The sequence below is a fragment of the Melitaea cinxia genome, chromosome 20, assembly GCF_905220565.1.
Source record: "Melitaea cinxia chromosome 20, ilMelCinx1.1, whole genome shotgun sequence".
Classification (NCBI taxonomy): Eukaryota; Metazoa; Arthropoda; class Insecta; order Lepidoptera; family Nymphalidae; genus Melitaea; species Melitaea cinxia.
The window spans coordinates 3,195,744-3,221,086 of NC_059413.1; the positions used below are offsets into that span (position 1 = coordinate 3,195,744).

General features: G+C 34.2%; 5 protein-coding genes across 5 annotated transcripts; 3 read left to right on the plus strand and 2 right to left on the minus strand.

Moving 5' to 3' along the window:
- Positions 1–165: 165 nt before the first annotated feature.
- Positions 166–5,733, minus strand: LOC123663229 (mediator of RNA polymerase II transcription subunit 31-A). Its single transcript, XM_045597923.1, has 4 exons — positions 5,718–5,733; positions 5,462–5,548; positions 2,287–2,456; positions 166–504 (listed from the first exon to the last, which is right to left on the minus strand). The coding sequence occupies exons 1-4, from the start codon at positions 5,731–5,733 to the stop codon at positions 358–360; spliced, it is 420 nt and encodes a 139-aa protein (XP_045453879.1). The 3' UTR covers positions 166–357.
- A 6,287-nt stretch (positions 5,734–12,020) lies between these two features.
- LOC123663430 (synaptosomal-associated protein 29) lies at positions 12,021–13,119 on the plus strand. Its single transcript, XM_045598112.1, has one exon. The coding sequence runs from the start codon at positions 12,297–12,299 to the stop codon at positions 13,101–13,103; it is 807 nt and encodes a 268-aa protein (XP_045454068.1). The 5' UTR covers positions 12,021–12,296; the 3' UTR covers positions 13,104–13,119.
- Positions 13,120–13,796: 677 nt separating this feature from the next.
- LOC123663218 (gastrula zinc finger protein XlCGF26.1-like) lies at positions 13,797–15,311 on the minus strand. The gene is made up of 2 exons (XM_045597914.1): positions 15,035–15,311; positions 13,797–14,957 (listed from the first exon to the last, which is right to left on the minus strand). The coding sequence occupies exons 1-2, from the start codon at positions 15,203–15,205 to the stop codon at positions 13,890–13,892; spliced, it is 1,239 nt and encodes a 412-aa protein (XP_045453870.1). The 5' UTR covers positions 15,206–15,311; the 3' UTR covers positions 13,797–13,889.
- Positions 15,312–17,031: 1,720 nt separating this feature from the next.
- On the plus strand, positions 17,032–22,520 carry LOC123663220 (eukaryotic translation initiation factor 3 subunit C). The gene is made up of 7 exons (XM_045597916.1): positions 17,032–17,179; positions 17,346–17,457; positions 17,797–18,214; positions 19,003–19,382; positions 19,470–20,753; positions 20,842–21,135; positions 21,586–22,520. The coding sequence occupies exons 2-7, from the start codon at positions 17,365–17,367 to the stop codon at positions 21,754–21,756; spliced, it is 2,640 nt and encodes an 879-aa protein (XP_045453872.1). The 5' UTR covers positions 17,032–17,179; positions 17,346–17,364; the 3' UTR covers positions 21,757–22,520.
- An 876-nt stretch (positions 22,521–23,396) lies between these two features.
- LOC123663221 (ubiquitin-conjugating enzyme E2 L3) lies at positions 23,397–25,197 on the plus strand. The gene is made up of 4 exons (XM_045597917.1): positions 23,397–23,644; positions 23,818–23,913; positions 23,985–24,171; positions 24,247–25,197. Exons 1-4 carry the CDS (start codon positions 23,618–23,620, stop codon positions 24,399–24,401), a joined length of 465 nt encoding a protein of 154 aa, XP_045453873.1. The 5' UTR covers positions 23,397–23,617; the 3' UTR covers positions 24,402–25,197.
- Positions 25,198–25,343: the final 146 nt, after the last annotated feature.

Sequence of the window (25,343 nt, forward strand, 5' to 3'; positions counted from 1 at the left end):
TCAATTGTTGGTATTTTGTATTATATGTTATTGAAATACATTTTATTTAAAATTAAATCCAGTTATTAGTTAAATCCGTATCTATATTGTTTAAGATATAAAACTGACTTCTTAAATCATCTACATCAGGGACTTCCAAACTATTCTAGGCCCTCGAAGCCCTCGTAGACAAAATGCCTAGTTTAAAAATCCTATCTCTAGAATACACTAACTTAAAATCTTCATGGGTTTCGTTGACCCGTAAAAACACCATTTTGATCGCAAGGAGTCGAAATCAGCCACTTTGGAAATCCCTGATCGTAGACCTTTAGCAAAATTCAGTATCGAGATTGCACGTAGTTCAGTTTACATTTTGATTCATGATTGTTGTCTTGGTTGTCCTTGCTGAGGGGGTGCGGGAGGCGCGGGCGGCGCTGGAGCGTCCGGCGGTTGTAAGGTACGCGTACGACGTCTGGTATAGTGTTGCCATAATAAAATTGCTTGGTCGTCCATAAATTTGCAAACCTAAAATAAGAAACAAATTGTTATTTTGGTACATCTATTTAAAACTATAGAGACAGGACATTTGTGGAATCTTAAAAGAGTTATTTGTAATAATGATATGTAGGTGTATTTTGTAAAAGAATCCAAGAAAGGGAATGGTAAACTCTTTCTAACAAAGTGGGTGTTACACTTTTCTAATGCACTCTTGAAATAATACTAATTTATAATAATTTCTTTGTAATTTTCAATATAATGCTTTTAAATGACCTAAACATATAAACTCTTAAATAACTATGAATAAAATCATAGTAATGGTTTAACACTGATATCTACTAGTAAGAAAAAAAAAGATGGTGAAAATCCAAGACCAAGATAGATCAACTCTTTTTTAAAATATGCTTTATCATAGGAAATATAGTAAAAATAATAATACACTTTATTGTACACCAAAAACAGAAATAATACATAGCAAAGAGAGAAAATTTTAACAATATATTCATTAGGTACAAAGGGCGGCCTTATCGCTAAAAAGCGATCTATTCCAGGCAACCTTAGAGCAATGGAAAAGGTCTAGCGTCAGCATAGGTGTACAAGTTACAACAAATTTATAATAAATATACAACAAATAAATGCTATTGTTTGTATAAATATATATTTAAATGTTTAAATATATTTATATTATATATTAAAATGTTAAAGTCTATGTAGAAACACAGTGATTGTATTTCTAATTTCATTTTATACTAGACTGAGGATCTTCATTAAGTTTGTGCGGATAGCAGAGGCGGCTCATCCTAAAGAGCACTGGTGCAGTGCACTGCCACGAAAATGACATAGGTAATATTGAATCTATATTTCTTTATAATACATACCTTATGCCATATCCATACGTTACATTCTTTCTATTCTACTATCCCTATACAATAGTCTATTATGTTATCTACACCTAACCTACCCGTACATTTGTCGTCAAGTAATAGTGAGTGGAACGCCAGCGATTGCGCTCCTATGAAACGAAGTTTAGGACGATTCTTAGCACTGTATTCAATGAGTGCGAAAGAGAAACATCGACACAGGCCGACGCGTGAAACAAACAATTTCGTATAAGAAATTAGATTAATCTGAAGCGCAGCTCACGAGCGACTTTATCAAACCGTGGTTTCGGCCGCGCCGCGCACCACGTGAATAAATTGACTATGCACTATCCGTTCTTAAATTCTTGTCTATACAACTAAACGTGTCGGCTTCGTAAGTTATTTTGCAGATTTTCTTTTAAATAAGTATTAAAAATTAATTTGTGCGCGACATATTGTGTTAAAAATCGACAATACAATGTATATTTTATCTAATCAATGTATATTTTTATATAAGCCTCTCGAAATGCGCCTCGAACTGAAAGCTAAGGGACCACGACGTCCTGAAATCGCACTTAATCAAAAATGTAGTATGAAATCCTTTTGAGCATTTTTTTAAATCTGATCAATATTTAAAAACACCTTGATGTGTGAATGTAAAGAAAGTAAAAAAAAAAAAACTATTTTGTTTTCCGTGTGTGGTGTTAGGTGCTAGCGCCGGCAGTGTTGGTGAAGCTGAATATACGAAATGGATTTTGGAACCACTACCAGAAAATGTCACAAGCCGTCTCTGACGGACAGTATAATGAATGCTGAAAATCAAGTTAAGCCCGTCTTAGATGTGAGTTTGCACTTGAATTTATTTTCACATGCATTAGTATTTATTTTGGAATTGCTCATAGCTTATACATTAAATTATATATTGTAAAGAATTAGTAAAAATACCAACCTGAGCTGATACACATTCTCTCCGAAATGCCTCGTGTTGTAATAATTCAAGAAAATGTAAACACATTGGATATTTTAAATATCTAGCATACTCAGGTTCACGCCAATATTGTAAGTACTTGAGGTAATTGATGAAGGGCTGCTCTTTAAGGTACCCGCGTTGTGCTAAAACTAGAAATAATAACAAAGTATTAAAAAGAAAAATAAAATATAGATTTATTCCCGTTAAAAAAAAAAATTTAGAGAGTAATTTTTTTTTATTTTTTTTTCGAAGCATCGCAAGCGCGTTGCCGACCCAATCCCCAATCCCCCAGGAGCTCTGGTCACCTTACTCACCAACAGGAACACAATACTGCTTGAAAACAGTATTATTTAGCTGTGATCTTCTGTAAGGTCAAGGTACTACCCCAGTCGGGCTGCTCCATATTTTGAGCAGGAAATTCCTGCTGTGCCCTACCTCAATTAAAGTCTTTTTGTGTCCTTTAACAGTAGTTCTACCAGTGTTCGTATAACCCTTTTGACTTAAATTGTTAATTTACAGATTTTCATTTTATTTTTAATTTACTGCACAACTTTTCTGTATTACAACAGCTGCTTACAATAGCTAAAAAAGTTTACACTATTTTATCAAAATTGTGCATTCAATTAATAACATGTTATATATAAATATAAGTTAATCCATCAAGATTATGCAAACAAATATTTTGCATTCTTTTATTGGTTATGAAATGACTTATTTTCTTCCATAGTTACATACGTAAAGTATATCTTTAAATATCATATAGAAGTAATTTTATAAAAAGTTTATTACTTTATAAATAAAAATAACATACCTATGTCAATATATTTAAATATAATATATGTCAAAAAGTCAATGTCACATTCGACTAATCCTAAGATAACTTAATCCAAGTATGATTTTGGTATGATACATAATATAACGGTTTTATATAACAATAAAACCGATACGATGTGCCGAAAGGGAAAACATGGGGGACTGGGTGATAAAATTAGATATATCTCAGGCATACTTTCATGTACCTGCAGTAAAAACTTACTGCCCATTTCTTCGGATCAGTTACTTAGGTCAATTGTACGAGATGACATGCCTACCTTTTGGCCTGGCTTCAGCGCCACGTCTTTTTTTGTCCGTAACATGCTGGGTCGCGGAGACCCTGCGTGCCAAGGGATGTCGTGTACTAGTCTACCTAGACGACTACCTTTTGGTCAATCAAGACCAACCCAAGTTATGTCTTCAGGCCTCGGAGGCCGTGAGGCACTTGAAATATCTGGGCTGGATACTCAATTACCATAAATCGATCTTAACACCGACACAAGACCTAGAATACCTTTGCATCCGCTGGCAAACTGCAAGGAACAGGATGGCATTACCGGAAAAGAGGATACACACTCTCAAAGCAAGCATTCATCGAACATTTTTAAGAGGCCAGATAACGCTCCGCGTATTGCAGAGCCTACTGGGACAATTCAACTTCGCCAGCTTTGTAATACCCCGAGGCAGGTTACATTGTCGGTAAGCACAAATCTTTCTTCGACATTTCAACAAGAGGCAACCACGACAGAGGAAACGAATCCCCTACGTGGTGTATCAAAGAGATGAGATGGTGGCTCGGCGCCACACGTCACTCTTCGATAATACACGAAAAGCTGGCTACTCATTTCCTAGCGATGGACGTTCGGATTTGGGTTGGGGTGCTCATCTAAATGGGCATCTAATGTGGGGAACTTGGTCTCCTCTGCAACGAGGATGGCACAGCACCAAGAAAGAGCTATATGCAGTAATGGCAGCGATCAGAGCAAACGCCACTGCGTTAAGCAAATCCCATATACTCGTCCAATCGGACAATCCAACCTTAATCGCAAACATTCGGAAAGAGGACGGAACGAGATCGTTGGCATTACTAGACAACAGACCAGTTCAAGATAACTCTATCGGCACATTACCTGCCAGGGAGGTACAACACAATAGCAGACAGATTGTCACGAGGGAAAAAGGTTGCGGACTTCAAAATTATAAAATATTTATTTAATCATTTCTGATTAACTAAATCAAAATACGAATTACTTTGTACTAAGTAAATTTATTTTTCACTTTTTAGTTTCCTTTTTGAAGTCGGTTTTTTTTTGTTAAAAATTATTTTATTAATACATTCACAGCATTATAAATTTATATGATTTATCTAGATAGTTATCAAGAGATAATAATTAAGATTTTTGCAATGAGTAAAATTTGTATCACTCAGTTTATCATTTAATTTTGTTAAAAAATTGAAAATGAATTACTTACCTAAAATAAAAATAAATGATTTCAATCTCATCTAATTAAAGTTTTATTAGTCTTTTTTTATTATTCATCATAGCGTTGTTTTTATATACATATTTCACCAACAGATAAAAAACACGTCTTCATATACAATGCTGTATGTTTTCCGGAGGCACATCAATATAACGGTTTTACATAACAATAAAACCGATATTATATGCCGAGAGGGAAAACATACAGCATTGCAGGAAGTCCTTAACTATATTTTTGGATTTCAACCGCACGCGGCGAAAGTACACAACGCTATGTCACTCAAAGTGACAACGGCTAAACGTTTCCTATCTGCATTTTCTACTACCGTCATTTATTATAAGGTAGTTGAACCATAGATAACATATTCAACAGATCGTAAGTAAATGGCAAAGTATACACTGCTTCTTCATATACAATGCTGTATGTTTTCTGGAGACACATCAATTACATATTATATAAATACTACAACAGACTTAAGGTACAAATAAATCCTGAAACGCTCGAGCAGAAAGCAGGGTAACTACTGTCAGCACCAAGGGATCAGTCATGAATTCACAATACAATAAATAAATACTACAAATGTTGATCAATTGATATGAATCAGGGCATAGGCATCTTTTTTCCATGTAGAAGAAGGATTGGAGCTTCCTCCACTATGAGTAACAATCGCTATCAGGTATTTATGATAACAACAAGGACGGACAGCTTAACTTGCTCTCCGAAGCACGGGTGGCAGACCCACAGGACAGAAATCCAAACCAAAAAGAAATATTTGTACTAATGATATTTGTATATCTATAACATGCGGATATTGAACCGGGAGCGGTTGTTACTATAGATGCTTAGTTTGAAAACTTACAATGTATGTAATTAGGATTAGCTAAGCACTGTACAAACTCCAACTCCACTTGAAATCTTATTCTGTTCTGTTCTTCTGTCTCCATGACTGAAATAATTAAAAAAAATCATAAGTGATCTTCATACAATTTTTCGTTCTGACTTGATTTTGATATAAGCCTACAAGTAGTAAGTATTGAAAATTTCGTCTAGGTATCTCAAAACCATATTACTCTCTTCAAAGATGATTAAGAATACGATAATTTAATATCACAGACCTTTACCAGCCATCATCTTGCACGTACCCACAAATAATAGTTTGCTTGTTGTTATATTGTTTCTTTAAATTTTCGTAACCATAATATACAATTCAATAGATATTAAACTTGTTTACGAACTTTACCACGATGGACTTATAATCATTTATAAAAAATTTTACTTTTAAAGATTAAATTAATATATAACACTTTAATATATTCGAAATATAATAACAACTATTTGGCATTTACCAATATTTAGTCATTATTTACCTTTATATTTATTAACTTTTTTATTATTTAACAAATTGTCACATTTGACACCGGATTGCGACAAATTGCAATATGACTGAGTATTAAGGTACGTTCCACTAAACGCCCGTAACGATTGTAACGCCCTTTATATCATTTCACTTAAGGCCCGTGTCGTCGCAAGCAATGGCAAATTCTGAATGTCATCAGAACTTGATGAACTTTCGAAGTCATGATCTCTCATTCGTTTTGTCAAAATCGCAACGAAAAATTCACGGGAATCCATGTCAAATTAAATTTTACTCCAATCCACGAAATATTTACTCACAACCTCTGCAGCCACATGATTTTATCATGGCACCATATTGAGAGCACACAGAGCTCACATATACGTTCCACCTATAAAATTAGGCAAAAAAGCGCGCGGCTTTTATTACGTTAGGTGGAACCGTAATTTCAGTGGTCGTGGTCGATGCTTCGACGGCTTTGCGGGCGTTAAGTGGAACGCAGCCATAGTATAAGATCCGAACTAGACATGATCTTCATCCATCTGCTTAATATAAAAATTAAACAAATTGTCTAATAATTTTTTACTAAAGTTCGTAACACTTCACTAAGGCTAATATCACAAATAATATACAGAAATTAATTTCATACTTAGAAGTTACAGTTATCATTTTTGTTTCGTTTCTTACTACTTATGGTGCAACTTATTTTTTCTTGTTTGCTAACTAAATAATGCAGTAGATGGTTAAAAAAATAGTGAGTCATCGTTATCACTTAGCTCGCACAAATCGTAATTCTAATTTATAGAATGTAGTCAAATGACAATTGTAATATAGAAGTAGGTCTACATAATTATAGTCTTTTGAATATATCTAAATAATCTGTGGTCTCTTATCTCAGATAGAACAGGGACTTTGGCGGGAACCTTGAAAAAGCGCGGCTGACTTTAAAATTTAATTTTAAAATTTTTCTGATAAGTGATTTTTTTTATAGCTAAAGTGTATTTAAAATATTGCTATTAGCTGCTGAAAAGCACAATAGCAATGGAGGTAAACGAGGGGGGCGGGTCTCACCCGCCCGCCTCAAAAAAACGGCCACGGCCTACGGATGAAGGAGGAGGACCATCTGGCTGCGGTGATGAGCGAGATGCGTATTTACCGTACTACAAACCGAATTACAAAAGACTGTATCCGGAAAACTCACTAAACACAGATTTTAAAGTATATGTAGAATCCACAAATGACGATAGATTGGGTAACAAGAGCCCTATATACTTAAATCATATTTTCGCAATGGATGTAAAAGGTGTGACGGGTATTCAGAGGGTGAATGCAAATAAAATAGCAGTTATTTTTAAGCAATATAATACGGCCAATAACTTTATTAATAACACTACTTTCCTCACAAAATATAACATGAAGGCGTTCATACCGGCAGCGCAAATTGAAAAAACTGACATCATTAGATTCGTTCCAGCGAATATATCTAACAAAGAACTTTACACAAGACTTTCTTCAATTTATGAAATAGTGGCAATAAGAAGGTTTTCAAAGAAAGTAGGACAAGAGCGCATTCCATTGCAGACTGTAAGCATAACCTTTTTATCTAATGTACTGCCTAATAATGTACAATATGATCTATTCTCGTACAGAGTTTTCGAATACATTCCACCATTACTACAGTGTTATAAGTGTTTTAAATTTAATCATTCAGCAAAGATTTGTAACGGTAAACAAAGATGTAGTATTTGCGGAGGTGAGCACTTGTATAAGGAATGTGATAAACCAACAGAAATCAGCTGCATAAATTGCAGTGGACCTCATCTCGCGATATCTAGATTATGTCCTATTAAAACAAAGAAGATTATCGAAAAGAAAAACAACATATCTTATGCAAGTGTCGCCTTTACAAAACAAGTCACCACAAATGAAACAGATTTCCCTCCACTCCCATCACCAAAATCACAACCTGTAAAAAGTAATGTTATTGTAAATAAGTCTGTAAATATCTCTGCAAATAAGTCTGTACAAGATGTAAATAAAGTTAAAACAGTCCATTCTAAAGACCTTAAAAGTCAAATAATTTCCAACAACGATGTACTTATGGCCCTAGTGCAGACGTTGGTGGAATTAGCCAATAAAGATGACAGTATACCCACTAATTTTAAAACTATTAAAGATGCATTATTAAAAAACTTAACATAATGGATTGTGTAGGGCCTAATTCTACACAATCCAAGTTACGTATTGCGCAGTATAACATTCAAAGTGCAAATAGTAAAAAACCTTTATTGATACAATTTTTAAAACAACAAAATATTGATATTTGCCTTCTTAATGAGACATGGTTAAAAGATAATAATTTTAAAATACCAGGGTATAATATTTACAACAAAAATTCAAATAATGCACATAATGGAGTTGCAATACTGATAAAACCATACCTTAAGTATAATATATTAAATACCAGATTTTATGAAGACATTCAAACAGTTGCTGTATCTGTATCAACAGGACATAGTAGTTTAACAATTCTCTGTGTATACTGTCCACCTTCAAGTGGGCGTATACGAATTAATAGACTCCGTTACATTATTAATGATCTACCAAAACCCATATTTATGAGTGGTGACTTTAATGCTCATCATATTGCATTTGGTTGTCAGTCAACGAAAGGTAGAGGTCAGAAGTTATTTAATTTAATTGATGAATTAGATTTGTGTATTTTAAATGATGGTAGACCTACAACTATAAATCGCCCTAGACAAACTTCTTCTGCCATTGATGTAAGCTTCATCAGTGGCAGCCTCGCACCACTATGTGAATGGTCTGTACATGATGATACAATGGGAAGTTACCATTATCCAACAATAACAGAGATTTTATTACATGTAGATAAATATCATCTCAATTCCCCTGTAGATAGGTTCATATATAAAAAAGCTGACTGGGCAACATACACAGCTCTTTCAAAAACAATGTTTAATGATCTCATACTTCAATCACATGACCCTATTTCAACCTATAATAATTTCTGTCTTCATTTAGATACTCTTAAAGAAATGTCAATTCCAAAGCTCACTAAAACAAACACTTTCATAAGCAGGCCACCATCTCCCTGGTGGAATAGTATATGTGAACAAAGTGTTATTGCTTCATATAATGCACTAAAACTATATAGAAAAGAGCCTACTATTGAAAATTATATTAATTACAAAAGAAAAGATGCACAGAAAAAGAGAACAATTTCAGAACAGAAAAAAATTGGATGGAATAATTTATGTAACACTTTTAATAGAAATACTCACATAAGTAAAATTTGGAATTTATTTAAAATGTTTAAAGGCATAAGACCTAAGAATAAATCATATACAAATGAGTTTATATCTCCACTCTTGGATAAATTATCAGATAATAGCAACTTAATTGAAGTAGATCAACTGAACGTTCTTTTTGAAATCAACAATCACAACCCAAATTCTAAATTTTTACTGGATCCATTTTCATGGTCTGAATTTTTAACAAGCTTGCACTCTAGACGAAATACAACTCCTGGCTTAGATGATTATCCTTACATAGTAATTAAAAAGTTAGATGTATCTGCCCAAAAGTTGTTTCTTAGCATCCTCAATTTGCTTTGGCGTAATAAATCTATTCCACAGTCATGGAAAACGCAGTGTGTTATCCCAATACTTAAGCCCGACAAATCTCCTGAGTTTGCTAGTTCTTATAGACCAATTTCCTTGTCATCCTGTCTTGGTAAAATATTCGAAAATATGGTGAAAGTCCGTCTTGACTGGTATGTTGAATCCAAGTGTTTCATTCCACATATACAATATGGCTTCCGTAGAGGGCGTAGTAGTGCAGACAGTTTCACCTCTTTAATCTCTGACCTGAAAAATGCAAAACATAGAAAATTAAACACTGTTTGCGTATTCCTAGATGTTCAAAGTGCTTTTGATAGTGTTGATCCTGGTATACTAGTTCAAATCATGTCTAGGTTGGGTGTGCCCGGGCACTTATGTAAGTGGATTTTTAATTTTTTGAACAACAGAACAATCTATGCTAGGCATAACAATATTTTATATGGACCCAAATGTGCCTCAAAAGGCACAATGCAGGGTGCCACGCTATCTCCATTACTATACAATATATACACAAGTGAAATTTGTAAATATGTAAATAATAAGAATGTAAATATTTTACAATTTGCTGATGACATTGTATTATATAGCAGTAATTACAACTTAGAGATTGCAATAGATAATATGAACAAATCCTTATTTCAACTATTACAATATTATAATGATCGTTTACATTTAAAAATTAACCCCTCTAAAAGTAGTGTTATGTTTTTTGGCAATGAAACCTCAAATTCGAATGTTATTTACAATAATGAAATTATAAATAGAGTCACTTCAAAGAAGTTTTTAGGAATAATACTGGACCCAAAACTAACTTTTGAAGAACATATTAAATATGTATCCAAAAATGCTCACACAGGACTAAATGTTATCAGATCACTTTGTGGCGTAACATGGGGTGCAGACCCTAAAATATTGTCAATATTGTATAAAAGTATTGTTAGAAGTCACTTAGATTATAGCTCACTCGCTTATATGAATAGTTCTCATGTAAATAAATTAGACATATTGCAGAATAAGGCTTTAAGAATAATATCTGGTGCTATGTGCTCAACTCCCATAAGGGCCATGGAAGTTGAGACAAAAGTGATGCCTTTGATTTTGAGGCGAATATTACTTGCTGAAAGATACTGTCTCAAACTAATAGCATCAAACAATACTCAAGTAATAAATAAAATTGTACCTTATATAGATAGAACACCAAGAAGACTATTAATAACAGCACAAGGTCTATTATGTGGTAATTCTCCAACACTGTCCGATATACTTCTGGAAATAGACAATAGGTTTTCTAAAATTAGAAAACAGTTTCCATGGCCATGTTACTCTTTCTCTTATCAATGTATTTCACATCCAATTAATATAGTTCAACAGACAATAAACAATAATTCGGAAATGCTTAAATTTTTGGAGGAAAATACAATGTACTATGTTATCTACACTGATGGGAGCAAAGCAAGTGATTATGTACATGCTGCTCTATATGATCCACAAGCAAAATTTTCTTCAAGTTTTATTCTGCATGAACCCTGCTCTATATTTACGGCAGAGGCATATGCAGTGTATCAGGCATTAATGCGTATTCGCGAAATCAATAACATTAAATATTTTTTAATAATTTCTGATTCCTTGAGTTTGATAACAGCTTTAAGTACCCTCACAGTTAAATACAAGTCTAATTATATACTTTATTTCATTAAACAAATAATTCACCAATACCATAATAAAAATATTCTAATTTTCTTTCTATGGGTGCCTTCCCACAAAGGTATCTCTGGCAATGAAATGGCTGATAAAACTGCATATGAAGGAGTTAATGCTGTTGACGTTAGAAATGCAATGAATGTTCCTATGTCCGATTACTTGCAATGTATTGACCAGAATACTCAAAAGTTGTGGTTAGAAATGTGGAAGAAAGATCAAGATACGAAAGGAAAATGGTATGGGAGCATACAAGAAAGTTTACCTGCAAGACCTTGGTATCATCGTATGCAAGATGCTACTAGAGACTTTATTACTATCATAAATAGACTACGTTTTGGTCATAATACTGCACCGTCACACCTTGCTCGACTCGGCATTATTGCGAATAAAACCTGTCCACATTGTAATTCAAGTGATGGAACTGTGGAACACATTATTTTCGATTGTCAAAAATTTTTGATTGACAGACTAGTGTTGGCCAGTGAACTTAGTGATGTTGAAAATAAGTGTGATTTATTGTCCCGCCCGCCGCCATTAAAACAATTATTACAAGACGAACATACTTACAAGCACATCTATAAATACATAAAGAATACAATTAAAACAATTTAATGAAATGTGCTCATAGACGTATTATTACGTATATGAATAATAAGAGATGACCTAAAGGTTGTAGATACCAGGTCATAAAATCCCAAAAAAAAAAAAAAAATCAGATAGAACAGCCCTTCCGTCATCATTTATTGTATACTCTTTGGTCATTATTAATTTCCGTTCAGTTTTCATTATATACTCTTTGTTCAGTGTTATTATGTATTAATAAGTGATTTCTGTGATTCTAACACAAGGATACTAGATAAAGAAAGTTGTGATGTAAAAAATATTTTCAAGCTCATAGACTTATCTATGTATATTTGTGATGATTAAACAATTTTATTGCTAATATTTGTGCGTTACGATCGTATCAAAAATACGTAAGGAGCTGATATTGAACAATGGCGCAACACAAATACATCACCAATACGAGTAATCTTTTCAGCAGCGACGACGCAGACGACGTAGATGATGACACCTTTGTTAATAGCTACAGATCAAGAATTCCGCCCCCTCAATCAAGGCCGTCACCATCTCCATACATTGCGGAATTGGAAAGACAAAGGCAAACCATGTTAGAGAAACAAAAGGAAATCGAGCAACGAACTCTCGATTCTTCAGTAAGAAGTATAGGCTTATTGCGTGAATCTGAGCAAATTGGAATTGCTACAGCTGAGGAACTAGCCCGCCAACGTGAGCAACTCCAAAACACTAATAGACGACTTGACGAAATAAACACAAACTTAAGCTACAGTCAAAAACATCTAAATGGTATTAAATCTGTTTTTTACGGTTTCAAAAACTATTTGTCTGGTAAATCAGATCAAACACCATCTAAAAGCCAAGCATCGCCCAGTTCTAGCATATCAAAAGCGGGAAATAGTAGCAAAATAGATGATACAATAAACTCGATGAGCGCTGGTGGAGTGGATCACTTTAGTACTCATCCAGCAACCCGCTTGAGAGGACTAGATCAACAAGCAACAGCTGAACCCATATCAGATACACAGCGTATAAATAAAATGTTAGATGCTAACTTGGATGAGATGGTTACTCATATATCGAGACTTAAAGGTCTAGGAATAGCTCTCGGAGACGAAATAGAACATCAGAACAGTCTAATAGATGAGATTCAGGATAAAGTTGATGTTGCAGATATAAAAATTGGTCATCAAAATAAACAAATGAATAAACTTTTAGGAAAATAAATAGTTTACACTGAGATTCTTGGAAAAGTTTTAATTTTTTCTTTTTGTAAAAATATATATACTTTCTATATTACACATATAATATTTATCTTTGAGTTTCTTTTATTGATAATTTTATTTAGAATAATTGATACAGTGATATACCTATATATATAAGGAAAAAAATGCTATTAAAACAAGGTCAAATAGTTTGTGAGTTATCTTGAAAACTAACTTCATTAGCATGGCATGTTTGCTTATCAGTTACAATATAGGTTTATAAATAATATATTACTGTAAAAACCCCATTTTATAAATAATGCATAAGTTAATGATGTATTTGTTATCAAAATTATGTACGGAGAAACATATTGTTATTTGAACTGTAAACTAAATTTATTAATTACATAAAGGGCAAAGGTATATGTTTGCCGGCATTCCTGCTTTTAAGCACTATTACTGTTTTTATTTAAATGTGCACTTGTAACTAGTAATAAAGACTTTGTTATTATATCAAAGTTATTTTATTTAACATAAAAAGTAACTGCTCACTTTTTTTTGTATATCAATTTTAATTAGAAGTACAATTCAATTATCTTGAGTTTTATTTTAAAGATAAATTTTGTTTCTTATTATCATTTCTCAAAAATACATACAATACATTTTTTGAGTTTCATTATATTGGACTTGGAATTTAAAAAAAAAAGTCTAATGAAAATTTAACATTTTTTTTTTATTCAGCAATTTAAGACTCAACTGTTATGACAAAATATTGAAGTCTTGAAATCTTGAAGTCAAATTTGTAGGTTAGCAGAAATTATCAACATTTGTAGAAACAACTTCATTTTGTGTGCCGTGTGCCTTTATATGTTTTTGTAACACTCTTTTGTTTGAAAATTTTTTGTTGCACATACTACAGGTAACCTCAATGTTTGTATGAGATTCCTTATGAACTTTCAAACCAGAGGTTGTGGCGAATCCTTTGGAGCACATATCACATTTATGTGGTCGGTCCACGGTATGAGAATGTGCTATATGTACTACTAAAGAATGCTTAGTAGCAAAACGTCTATTGCAATCCTTGTACATGCAAACAAATGGCCTCGGCTTCTCTTGACCCAAATGAATCAACCTATGAGCTTGCAAATAAGATGCTCGTGTGTATGATTTAGGACAATCTGGACAGGGAAATTCTTTTAATCCCTTGTGACTCTTAATATGCATCATTAAAGTTGATTTTGCTGTAAACCTCTTACCACATGTAACACAGACAAACAACTTGCGATTACTAGAATGTGCTACTCGGAAATGTTCTTTTAAAGATTGTCTCGATTTGTAAGTTTTATTACAAAATCCACACTTAAATTGGTTTACATCAATATGAGATAATAAATGTTGACGCAGTCCACTAGATGTATGGAAACTCTTGCCGCATTTGGGGCAAAGAAATCTACGAAAGTCACTATGTTTAGCCATGTGATACTTCAAACTGTGGACCCTTGTGAATGATTTAGAACATAAACTACATGCGTACTTCTTATCACCTTCTTTTAATTGAAGCCTTTCCGTTGAAGCTATTTCTGTTACGGGTGGTAAAGGCGTTAGTTCTTTACTTTCAGGTACTTCTGGCTCAAAATTGATTGCTACATGGTTACTAAAAAGTGGTACGTCATATTCATGGTCTTGATAAACAACATTTATATCAATCGTATCAATATCTGAGCGTGGTAAATGGTTTGGGTTTGACTGAACTGTAAATATTTGAGAAATTGTGACATTAGCTTTTAGACAATTTATCTTAAAATTATAAGCTAGTAAAGCTGTAGAAACACACGACGCACACATCCCTTGAGGCCAATTTTCCTCATCATTGTTCTGAAACAATGTACAGTTACAATAATATGGAAACTAGTGTGTATTTCAATATAAATTTAGTAGTTTGATGTACGTACTTCTAAACAATTTAAGAACACCAATATATCAATAAGTTTTATCTTATTCATTTCATGTTCGACTAAATCTTGTATGTTCATATACATTGTCGGATCATCGCAGTTGAATTCACTTAAACAAGTTCGGCATATATTTTTCGTCAGAGGCAAGATCAAACTTGTGAACTCCATAGTGATTATTTTATATCATAATTATTACGTTATAAGTACTTAATAACAGGTTAAAACGTTAATGAGCCTTATTACGTTGAAATATTGTTAGCATTACATTCTAACCTAAACATACAAAACTATAAAATATGAAAGTTGTCCTTCGTATTCAAAATTATGTAACATGTATTAAAATACTGCATATAAAATAAATTTAACTGGTTTTACTCTTATTTTGAAAATACTTTATCGACTAGGAAGTAGGCATTTTTAGTAATGTCAAAAAATATAGAACATGATGTCCGTGATAGACCTTTGTCTATGGATAGATCACATTGGCTACGTTCCACTTAGCGTCCGCAATGCCCGCGGCGCCCATTCGGCTGTGGTGACGTCACTATTCGCGACCACATCGCCCACAAAACATAGATGGTCAAAGTTGGCTTACGTCAAAACGTGGCGGGGATTTTAAATAACAACTGTCAGTGTCAAATTGTGAATGCTATCTCTCATTCGATTCTGCAAATAGGCAACGATAAATTCTTGGGAATCCATGTGGAATTAAGTTTTACTCCAATGCATGTGAAATATTCACTCACAACTCTCAAAGCTACATGTTTTCACCATGCCGCCATATTACGAGCACACAGCTGACACTTGAAAGCGCCCAAATATGCGTTCCACAAAATTCGCCCAACAACGCCCGGCCGCGTCGTTTTTTACGTCAGTGGAACGGCAATTTCAGCGGTCGTGATCGATGACGTTGTGGGCCTTAAGTTGAATACACCCAGAGATTAACAGCCAGAGATAACAAATAATTCATAACATTTTGTGGAAGTATGGACGTTTCCATGGGCCAAGAAAGTTACAAAACAGCTTCTTGCCATGGACGTAATAAACTTTTTCCTTTTTACCATAGACCATAAATATAACATACTAAGGATCTTCTAAGGATGAACGTTAGAGATCGGTATATTCAGATTTACAGCACTCTTGAATAATTTAATTTCGTGCTTGTTTCACCGGCTGCTTATAAACATCATAAAAATAAATTAATAAGGTAGTTTAAGGGCAAAAAACTTAATGTTGGTAGGGCTCAGAAAGATATTCTGTTCAAAATCTGTAGAAGCCTGACTGGGCATGTACCTAGACCTTACAGAGGAACATAGCTAAATGAGTACTGTGTGGCTACGGCACTAAAGAATTTAGCCACCCCGTCTCTTCCCGTAAGTGTCGTAAGAGGCGACTAAGGGATAACAAGGTTCCACAACCACCTTGGAACTTAAGAAGCCGACCGATGGTGGGATAACCATCCAACTGCTGGCTTTGAAATACACAGGCCGAAGACGGGCAGCAGCGTCTTCGGTGCGACAAAGCCAGTACTGCGGTCACCAACCCACCTGCCCAGCGTGGTGACTATGGGCAAAACACATGAGTTCACGTTATTTTTGGGTGACCAGCTCCTCGGGGCAGATTGGGGATTGGGTCAATGACGCCTTTGTGAGACTTCTGGTACTGCAGGCGTCTATAATACTGCGATAATAGCTTACCATCAGGTGAGCCGTATGGGTACGTTTTTATGCTGACAGTAAAAAAAACATTATTATTTAATAAAACACCGTAAAATTCGCGTAAACATTAGAAAACATTATTAGTCAAGAGAAAACAAAACATTGAGAACAAAAAATTTGTATTAAGTTAATAGCCTATTAGCAGTATTAGCTTGGGAAGTAATAAAAAAAGAACTTTATATAATCTGTGGGTACAAAATGCCTGTGCCTGTGGAACATGGAGCATAGAGAAGATTTCTCTATGCTCCATGCTGTGGAAAGTGGCAAACTGGTAACTTTTCCCTGCACTTTTTTGACGTGTGCGTTGTGTGTTGGTCGTCAGTAGAAACTTAAAAAGTTGCTCCTATTAATTATTTACTTTATTTATGGAGCACCTAGTGACTAGTACATAAAATAATTAATGGGAATATTTCAATAATCAAAGGTAAAAAATGTTTTATAATATTAACATTTGTAATATAACCTAGAATTTTTGTAAAGGTGAACATATTTTCTTCAAATTCTGTATTTTTTTGTTATAAAAAGTATTTACATGTTGATAAATTTTGTGTTAAAATGTACAAGTTAAATTAAAAAATGCTCAATTTCAGTTAGAAGTGTATTACAACAATGAGTCGGTTTTTCGCTACTGGTACGGACTCCGAGTCCGAATCTTCATCGGAAGAGGAACAAATTGTACGAGCGCCGGCTCCCGTGTACACGGTAAGATAATATTCTGATAATCTATCCTATATGTATAATACATTGTCAGAGGCAAGAGTTGTACAGTGTTGTATTGCATAAAAATGAACATTAATGCCTCATTTATTATTAATCATTTAATTTATAGATAATAATGGGATAAGATGTATAATCGAGGAGTGTTCTTTATGGATAGGTTAGGGTTATTTTTTTTTGTATAACGAAACTGTCGTTAAACGTTGTACTTTTTAAGTTAGATAGGTTAGGGTTATTTTTATCTTTGAATGCTTGTTCTTTTGTCTTATAGTTAAGAGTATAAAATAAATGTGTTTCCAAACAAAGCCATATTTTTTTATACAGTTCAGCGATGACGAAGAAGAAACAAAACGTGTCGTGAGGTCCATGAAAGAAAAGAGGTATGAGGAATTAGAAGCCATCATTCACTCGCTGCGCAACCATCGTAAAATAAAAGATTTCTCTTCAGCTTTAGCATCATTTGAAGAGCTTCAAAGAGCTTATACTCGTGCTGCTCCAGTTGTTCAAAAAGAAGAAAATGGAATTGCCCCAAGATTCTTTATCAGAGCTTTGACCGAATTAGATGATTGGGTTACTGGGGCATGGAATGATAGGGATAGTAGAAAGGCCTTGTCTAAAGGTAACAGCAAGGCGTTAACTTCATTGAGACAAAAGTTGAGGAAGTATACGAAAGACTTTGAAGCTGAGATATCCAAGTTCAGAGAAAATCCTGATTTACCAGATGATGATAATGAGCGTAAAGGTAACGTTTTTAGCATATTATAATTCTAATAAAAATAATCCCTATTAGAGACTAAGTGAGGAGTGTCTGTATATTTGTATTTTAACTGAGTATACAGTCTTGTTCTTAATGCTAAATCACACAATTTCATCACTTAAAACTTAATAAAAACATGATATTTTCCAAGTAAAGAAACTTAAAAAATGAGTTTTTGTTTCTAAAACTCACTTTAAAACATTTCAACCCATAAAATATAGCTACAATCAGGCCAAATTGATTTTATAACAAAAAAGGTGATTTCACATCAGCCTTTTGCAGTCCACTACTGGACATAGGCCTCCACAAGTTCACGCCAAAAATGGCGTGAACTCGTGTGTTTTGCCCATAGCCACGCTGGGCAGGCGGGTTGGTGACCGCAGGGCTGGCTTTGTCGCACCGAAGACGCTGCAGCCCGTCTTCGGCCTGTGTATTTCAAAGCCAGCAGTTGAATGGTTATGCCGCTATCGGTCGGCTTTTTAAGTTCCAAGGTAGTAGTGGAACTGTGCTATCCCTTAGTCGCCTCTTACAGGGCCAAATACCATACCTAAATATAGATATTTATTTATTATAAATAGAAACAAGTTAGTCATAAAATATTGTAAATGTTAATCATGATCAGAAATAAAAGGGATCACCAGTGATTAGCTAGTACTGTGACCGCTGAGCCAATGCCTAGGCATTTCTTTGTCTACTTTGATTTTAATTTAGTTGTAATATATGCCATAGTTAATTGTAATTATTATGTTATTGTATTTATGTATAATTTTAAGATACATCTTCTTCGGATGAGTCGGACGATGAAGATAAAGTTAAAGAAAAACCGAAAGTCTCGCGCTCGCCGGAAGCGCCTCGTAGGCCTCCACCCCAAGATGATGATTCTTCTGACTCTATGGACTGGGGATCTAGTTCCTCAGATTCTAGTTCAAGTTCTGATGATGAAACTCGTGGAACTACAACTTTAAGAGAAAGATTTTTGAAGCGTACAACTGAGAGAGATGATGATGAAGAAAGGGATAGACGCAGAAATAGGCGTGAAAGACGCGATCGTGCTGGTAAAGTTAGTAAGAAAGATCAAGCAGACGATGGAGGCGAATGGGAGACCGTAAGAAAAGGAGCTGCAACATCTGATAAGCCCAAGATGTTTGCTAAGGTAATACTAATAAAATGTTATTCACAACTTTAAGAAATGGATTTAATTATTACATTCTTATTCATTAAATTATTTTCATTTATACAGGATAGTGATATAGATGCTGCTCTCGTTGTAAAGAAGTTAGGTGAGATTAGTGCAGCACGTGGTCGTAAAAGAACGGACCGTCGTGCACAACTCGAGCTCCTTCACGAACTGCGTACTGTTGCGCAGCAGCACAATCTTGGAGACGCTCTTCAACTTAAGTTGCGCGCTGCTACTGTTGCAGCACTATTTGATTACAATCCAAAAGTTTCTGATGCAATGAAGCCAGAGTATTGGTCTCGTCTTGTCGAGAATGTCGACCACATGGTTACTCTCTTACTTGCTCACGATGACATGATTCTCAGTGAAAATATCACTGAAGACAACGAGCAACTTGTTACTCCTCCATATAAAGTGCGTGGTTGTCTTCTCATAGCCTTAGAACGTTTGGATGACGAATTTACAAAACTATTAAAAGAATGTGATCCTCACTCAAATGAATATGTGGAGAGGTTGAAGGATGAAGTGAGAGTCTCGGCTCTCATTGAACGTGTATGCCAAGTGGTGGAACGTGATGGGACACCTCAAGAAATCTGTCGCGCATATCTGCGCAAAATCGATCATTTATATTATAAATTCGATACACGTGCTATGAAAAAAGATCAGCAACCAGGCGAAGAAACCAGTATTAAGAAGATGGAGCGTCTATGCAAATACATTTATGCCAATGACGACACCGATCGCTTGAGAACTCGAGCGATTCTGTCGCATATTTACCACCACGCTTTGCATGACAACTGGTTCCAAGCTAGAGACCTTTTGCTTATGTCTCATCTTCAAGAAAATGTACAACATTCTGATCCAAGCACGCAGATCTTGTACAATCGTACAATGGCTAATTTGGGTTTATGCGCATTCCGACGTGGTAACGTTAAGGAGGCTCACGGCTGTCTAGCAGAGTTAATGATGACGGGAAAACCTAAGGAACTACTAGCCCAAGGGCTTTTACCTCAACGTCAACACGAACGCTCAAAGGAACAAGAAAAAATAGAGAAACAACGCCAAATGCCCTTCCACATGCACATTAACCTCGAGCTTCTTGAATGCGTCTATTTGGTATCGGCTATGCTGATTGAAATCCCCTACATGGCGGCCCACGAATTTGATGCTAGACGCCGAATGATAAGTAAGACCTTCTACCAAAATTTACGTGCCAGTGAGCGTCAAGCTCTCGTCGGCCCTCCAGAGTCTATGCGTGAACATGCCGTAGCCGCCGCTAGAGCAATGCGACGTGGAGATTGGCGTGCCTGCCTTAACTTCATTGTTAATGAGAAGATGAATGCGAAGGTAAATAATAAAAAAAAAAAAAATCTACTATTATGTTACATTATTAGACATCTCGAAAAAATTTAAATAATTTGTATTTTAATTTTAGGTTTGGGATCTGATGGTTGGCGCTGATAACGTACGAGCTATGCTGGGTCGTCTCATTCGAGAAGAATCGCTACGAACTTATCTTTTTACATATTCGCATGTGTACGCATCCTTATCGCTTCGCTCTCTAGCAGACATGTTTGAGTTGCCTAGACAACGGGTCCACTCACTTGTGTCTAAGATGATTATCAATGAGGAGTTGCTAGCTTCATTAGACGATCCTAGCGAATGTGCTATTCTACATCGTTCCGAGCCTACGAGAATGCAAGCTCTAGCGCTGCAACTTGCCGATAAGGTAAACCACAAAAAACCATATAAGCTAATTTTAATAACTTTCACATAGTTATGCTGCTATTATTTTTCGATTATGGTATTCTTATTTCTAGACAAAAGCTAGTTTTCAGTGCCTTTAGCTTAATAAATTTGATAACTTACCTGCAACGTCACATACATATGTAATTTATGTTTCCATTTGGCCATTCTTTCATCTAATTTTCTTTTTCATCTAAATTCTTTCATCTATCTTAAAACATTGAGACTGTTGTTTTCATCATAAATTCGTGTATAAAGCAACGTGAAAATCATAATGTCCTAATAAAAATCATAATGCCTAAGCCGCCTAAAAATTTATAACAAAGTATATACTCGATACACATACCTTGGCAGTATATAAATATGGCCACTCAGAACTTGTATTGTAATTATATAACAAATTATTAATAACCATCTCATTAACTTGTCACAGGTGGCAAATCTTGTGGATTCGAACGAGCGTATCTTCGAGAAGCAGGGGTCGTTCTTCCAGCGGGGCGGAGCTCCCCGGGGGGAAGGGCGACAGCGGGAGCGGCCGCGCGACGGTTGGGGGCGTCGCCAGCGCAACCGCCGTCGCGACGACGAACGTGGACACGAAGACTAAGTTTACATGGAACTTCTTACGTCACCAATGACTACCGGAATATGTGGAAGAGAAAACGCCTGCAATGTCTACCTATTATTTTTCCCCAGAAAAGACGATCAAATGAATTTGGATGCTGTCACCCGGAAATAAAAACTAACCATTCTATTGAAATAGAAACCAATGTTGTAGAAAATCAAACTAGTTCTCTTAACGACTCCGTCATAAAACCTGATGTAAATACTAAAATGGTCGAGGAATTGTCAGTTATGACATTCAAAACAAAAAATTTATCTACAGCTGTATTCAATCCTACTGCAAATTATTTTCGTGGTGATTGCGAATCGTCTTACTTTTATTTTGAATATTCGTCGTTGTATGACAGTAAGAAAATCCAACATATAAATATTATTGCAAATTTTTTCTTTAAAGGATAATAGCGCTCTTCCGGATTGCTTTGGTTGCAAAAATACACAAAAATATTTCGTTAAAATTTCATATGTATAAAACATTTCTTCTTCAATTCTAAAATTTTCCGCTGTTTAAACTATTTGTTGTTATAATCAGTACAAATTGGTGAAGTAAATAATTTTTAAGAAATTATGATTTATAAGAAATATTTGTTGTTGTATGACACATCTTTTGCAGTACGGAAGAGCGCTAAGTACTGAAATAAATGTTTGTACAATTTTTCAAGTTCTCGACATATAGTCCAGAATGGAAAAATATGTTTAAAATAATCATTTTTGATAATAATATGTATATTATAAAAGTATGTATCTCAATGTGTTTTTTATTTTACAATCCATAACATATTAGGAGGCGCCCATTTAATACGTTAATAAAAAATGGGTAGAATGAGATATGTGGTAATGCGGTATATAAAAATGTGTCATGAGCCACCAATACCAAAACCATGTACTTCGAATAATATTTACTGTAAAATAGAGATAAATTTAGTTACATATATTTATATTATCAAAAAAAAAACCAAGCTGTCATGTAATGTTTGGTCGGGGTTCCGTCAGAGTGTGACAGCGTCACAGCGATAAATTATCAAAATCCAATAAAAATTTAATTTTTAGTGGATTAGTAAAAAATATATTTTACAAAACTGAAGTCGCAGGTTAAAAAATTATTAACATGGTATCTCATTCTAAGCACAAAAATGTATATCGAAGCGATATACATTTTTGTATTTTGCCTGTAATATCCCACTCCTGGGCATAGGCCTCTTTCCCCCTTGTAGGAGAAGGATCAGAGCTTAATCCACCACGCTGCTCCAATGCGGCTTGGCGGATATATTTCCTACTATGAGTAACGATCGCTATCAGGTGTACAGGATGACAACCGGGACCGGCGGCCTAACGTGCTCTCCGAGGCACGGTGGGTAGACCCACAAGGACTGCACAACGGCAAACACCCGTATGGTGTATATACAAATTTTTGTCATGAGCAGGGACCGAACCCGCAACCGCCAGCGCAACAGGTACAATCCATGGCCATTGCGCCAACGCGGCGTCTACATTATATCTAACAATATTTTTTCTAGTTAGAAATATGTTTTTATTTGGACGAACATAAACATATCTATGATATGGCTAAAAATAGGATATATATATACCAATAATAATAATATTGCAATTTATAAATAAATATCGTATTTTATAATATTTGCTTATAACGAAACGAATTCAATGATGGCGCCCATCGAATTTGCAGCGGGACTGGTTTAACAAATCATTGGACACTGACATTTTAATGAGTCATATTTTCGGTGTTACGAATTATGTTGTTTATGCGGACATCTACTTAAACTGCGATAATTTAACAAATTAAAACTTAACATAAATTATTTCAGTCACTGCTTACAATAAGTACAATGGCTGCAACTCGAAGATTACAAAAGGTATGCCTATTTCGAAATATATGATAAATAACCTGTCTTGATAAGTAATCAAAAATGTTCAAACGTAATCTACTTTTACAATAAATACATTTTTACAAGAGCTAGCTACATTTTCTGTATTCTTTACATGGTACGACATTATTAAATAATTCGACGATATTCTCCACTTTTAGGAACTAAATGATATAAGGCAATCAGGACTAAAATCATTTAGAGACATACAAGTTGATGAGTCAAATATCTTAACATGGCAAGGATTAATCGTTCCTGTAAGTTTTTCACAAATCTTTAATCGATTTTTATGTAGATAAAAGATAATAATAAATAATATTATGTTTAGGACAATCCCCCCTACAATAAAGGTGCTTTTCGTATCGAGATTAACTTTCCTGCAGAATATCCGTTCAAACCTCCAAAAATAAGCTTTAAGACAAAAATCTATCATCCAAATATTGATGAAAAAGGTCAAGTTTGCCTTCCTATTATCAGTGCTGAGAACTGGAAACCTGCCACAAAGACTGATCAAGGTAAGATTAGAATTCTACAATTATGTATCATTATGATGAAACTGATACATGTTATTTAACGTTTTTCCTTTTCAGTGATTCAAGCTCTCGTTGCTCTCGTAAATGACCCTGAACCGGAACATCCTTTGCGTGCAGAGCTCGCCGAGGAATTCCTAAAGGATAGGAAAAAATTTACAAAGAATGCTGAGGAATTTACTAAAAAGCACAGTGAAAAGCGACCTACTGATTAAAAATTTGTTTAAATGAATTTACAGCATCAGAACTAACATAACTGGACTTGTCAAAGTGTTTATACGTCACATTTGTGTCATTTATTGATTTTACATTATCAAATTATTTTTTTTGTATATGTAGGATTTAAATTTATAAAATATTTATAAATTCCAATTAGTGATGAGACAGAAAATATGCTCCCTACAAGAACATATTATCTACATTTTTTTTTTACTAGCACTTTAACAAGTCTTCTGAGTTATATTAGAACTGAAGATGGAATTTTGCTGTAAATACCATATATGCTACAGGATACAAATAAACTTCATAAGATCCACACAATGCTTGCAAAATTTGAGCACCAATAATTATATGATCAAAATATTTTAGCAAATTGCTATTTCTTAAAAAACAGCTTTTTAGAATTATTGTTTTTAAGTTACAATTAAAATTAAAAATAATTTAGTTGAAATTTTTCATTTGATTTATAATATTTATTTAACAATATTAGCTCTGCCAATTTAAAAACAGAAACTAAGTATTTAATTAAACATTTTAATACACTTTTGATTTCTTTGGGTACTTTAAATTCAAAAAATATAATGTTTAATATCACATAATGAACTTGTAAAATAAAAACATAATTATTTAAATATTTAAAAGATTATTTGAAATCAAATATCTGTAAATAAATGAAAACACAACTAAATTGAAAATATAATTCTGTCGTAACATCTTTATTTATCTTTCATCACCTTAATAAATGAATCCTGTATAACAAGAATTAAATAAATTAAAAAAATTATGAATGCATTTACAATTTTATTAATATATTGTTATGTCTTTCAAATGGTCTCCAAATTACTTTTGGTATGGTTAAGTAGTATTTTTTGTGCACTTGTTGAATTAAAGAAGTGATTTCTAACTTATTTAATATTAACTTTTATATTGTTATTAAA

Bases quoted from the DNA above. Each gene is read 5' to 3' on its own strand.
- LOC123663220 (XM_045597916.1), top strand. From the start codon at position 17,365: ATGAGTCGGTTTTTCGCTACTGGTACGGACTCCGAGTCCGAATCTTCA. The intron at 17,458-17,796 runs GTAAGATAATAT...TTTTTTATACAG, and splicing joins CGCCGGCTCCCGTGTACACG to TTCAGCGATGACGAAGAAGA. The intron at 21,136-21,585 runs GTAAACCACAAA...AACTTGTCACAG, and splicing joins CGCTGCAACTTGCCGATAAG to GTGGCAAATCTTGTGGATTC.
- LOC123663218 (XM_045597914.1), bottom strand. From the start codon at position 15,205: ATGGAGTTCACAAGTTTGATCTTGCCTCTGACGAAAAATATATGCCGA. The intron at 14,958-15,034 runs GTACGTACATCA...ACATTGTTTCAG, and splicing joins TGTTCTTAAATTGTTTAGAA to AACAATGATGAGGAAAATTG.
- LOC123663221 (XM_045597917.1), top strand. From the start codon at position 23,618: ATGGCTGCAACTCGAAGATTACAAAAG. The intron at 23,645-23,817 runs GTATGCCTATTT...CTCCACTTTTAG, and splicing joins CAACTCGAAGATTACAAAAG to GAACTAAATGATATAAGGCA. The intron at 23,914-23,984 runs GTAAGTTTTTCA...TATTATGTTTAG, and splicing joins GGCAAGGATTAATCGTTCCT to GACAATCCCCCCTACAATAA.
- LOC123663430 (XM_045598112.1), top strand. From the start codon at position 12,297: ATGGCGCAACACAAATACATCACCAATACGAGTAATCTTTTCAGCAGC.
- LOC123663229 (XM_045597923.1), bottom strand. The intron at 2,457-5,461 runs GTAAGTTTTCAA...TATTATTTCTAG, and splicing joins TAATCCTAATTACATACATT to TTTTAGCACAACGCGGGTAC. The intron at 505-2,286 runs GTTGGTATTTTT...TTCTTATTTTAG, and splicing joins GAGAATGTGTATCAGCTCAG to GTTTGCAAATTTATGGACGA.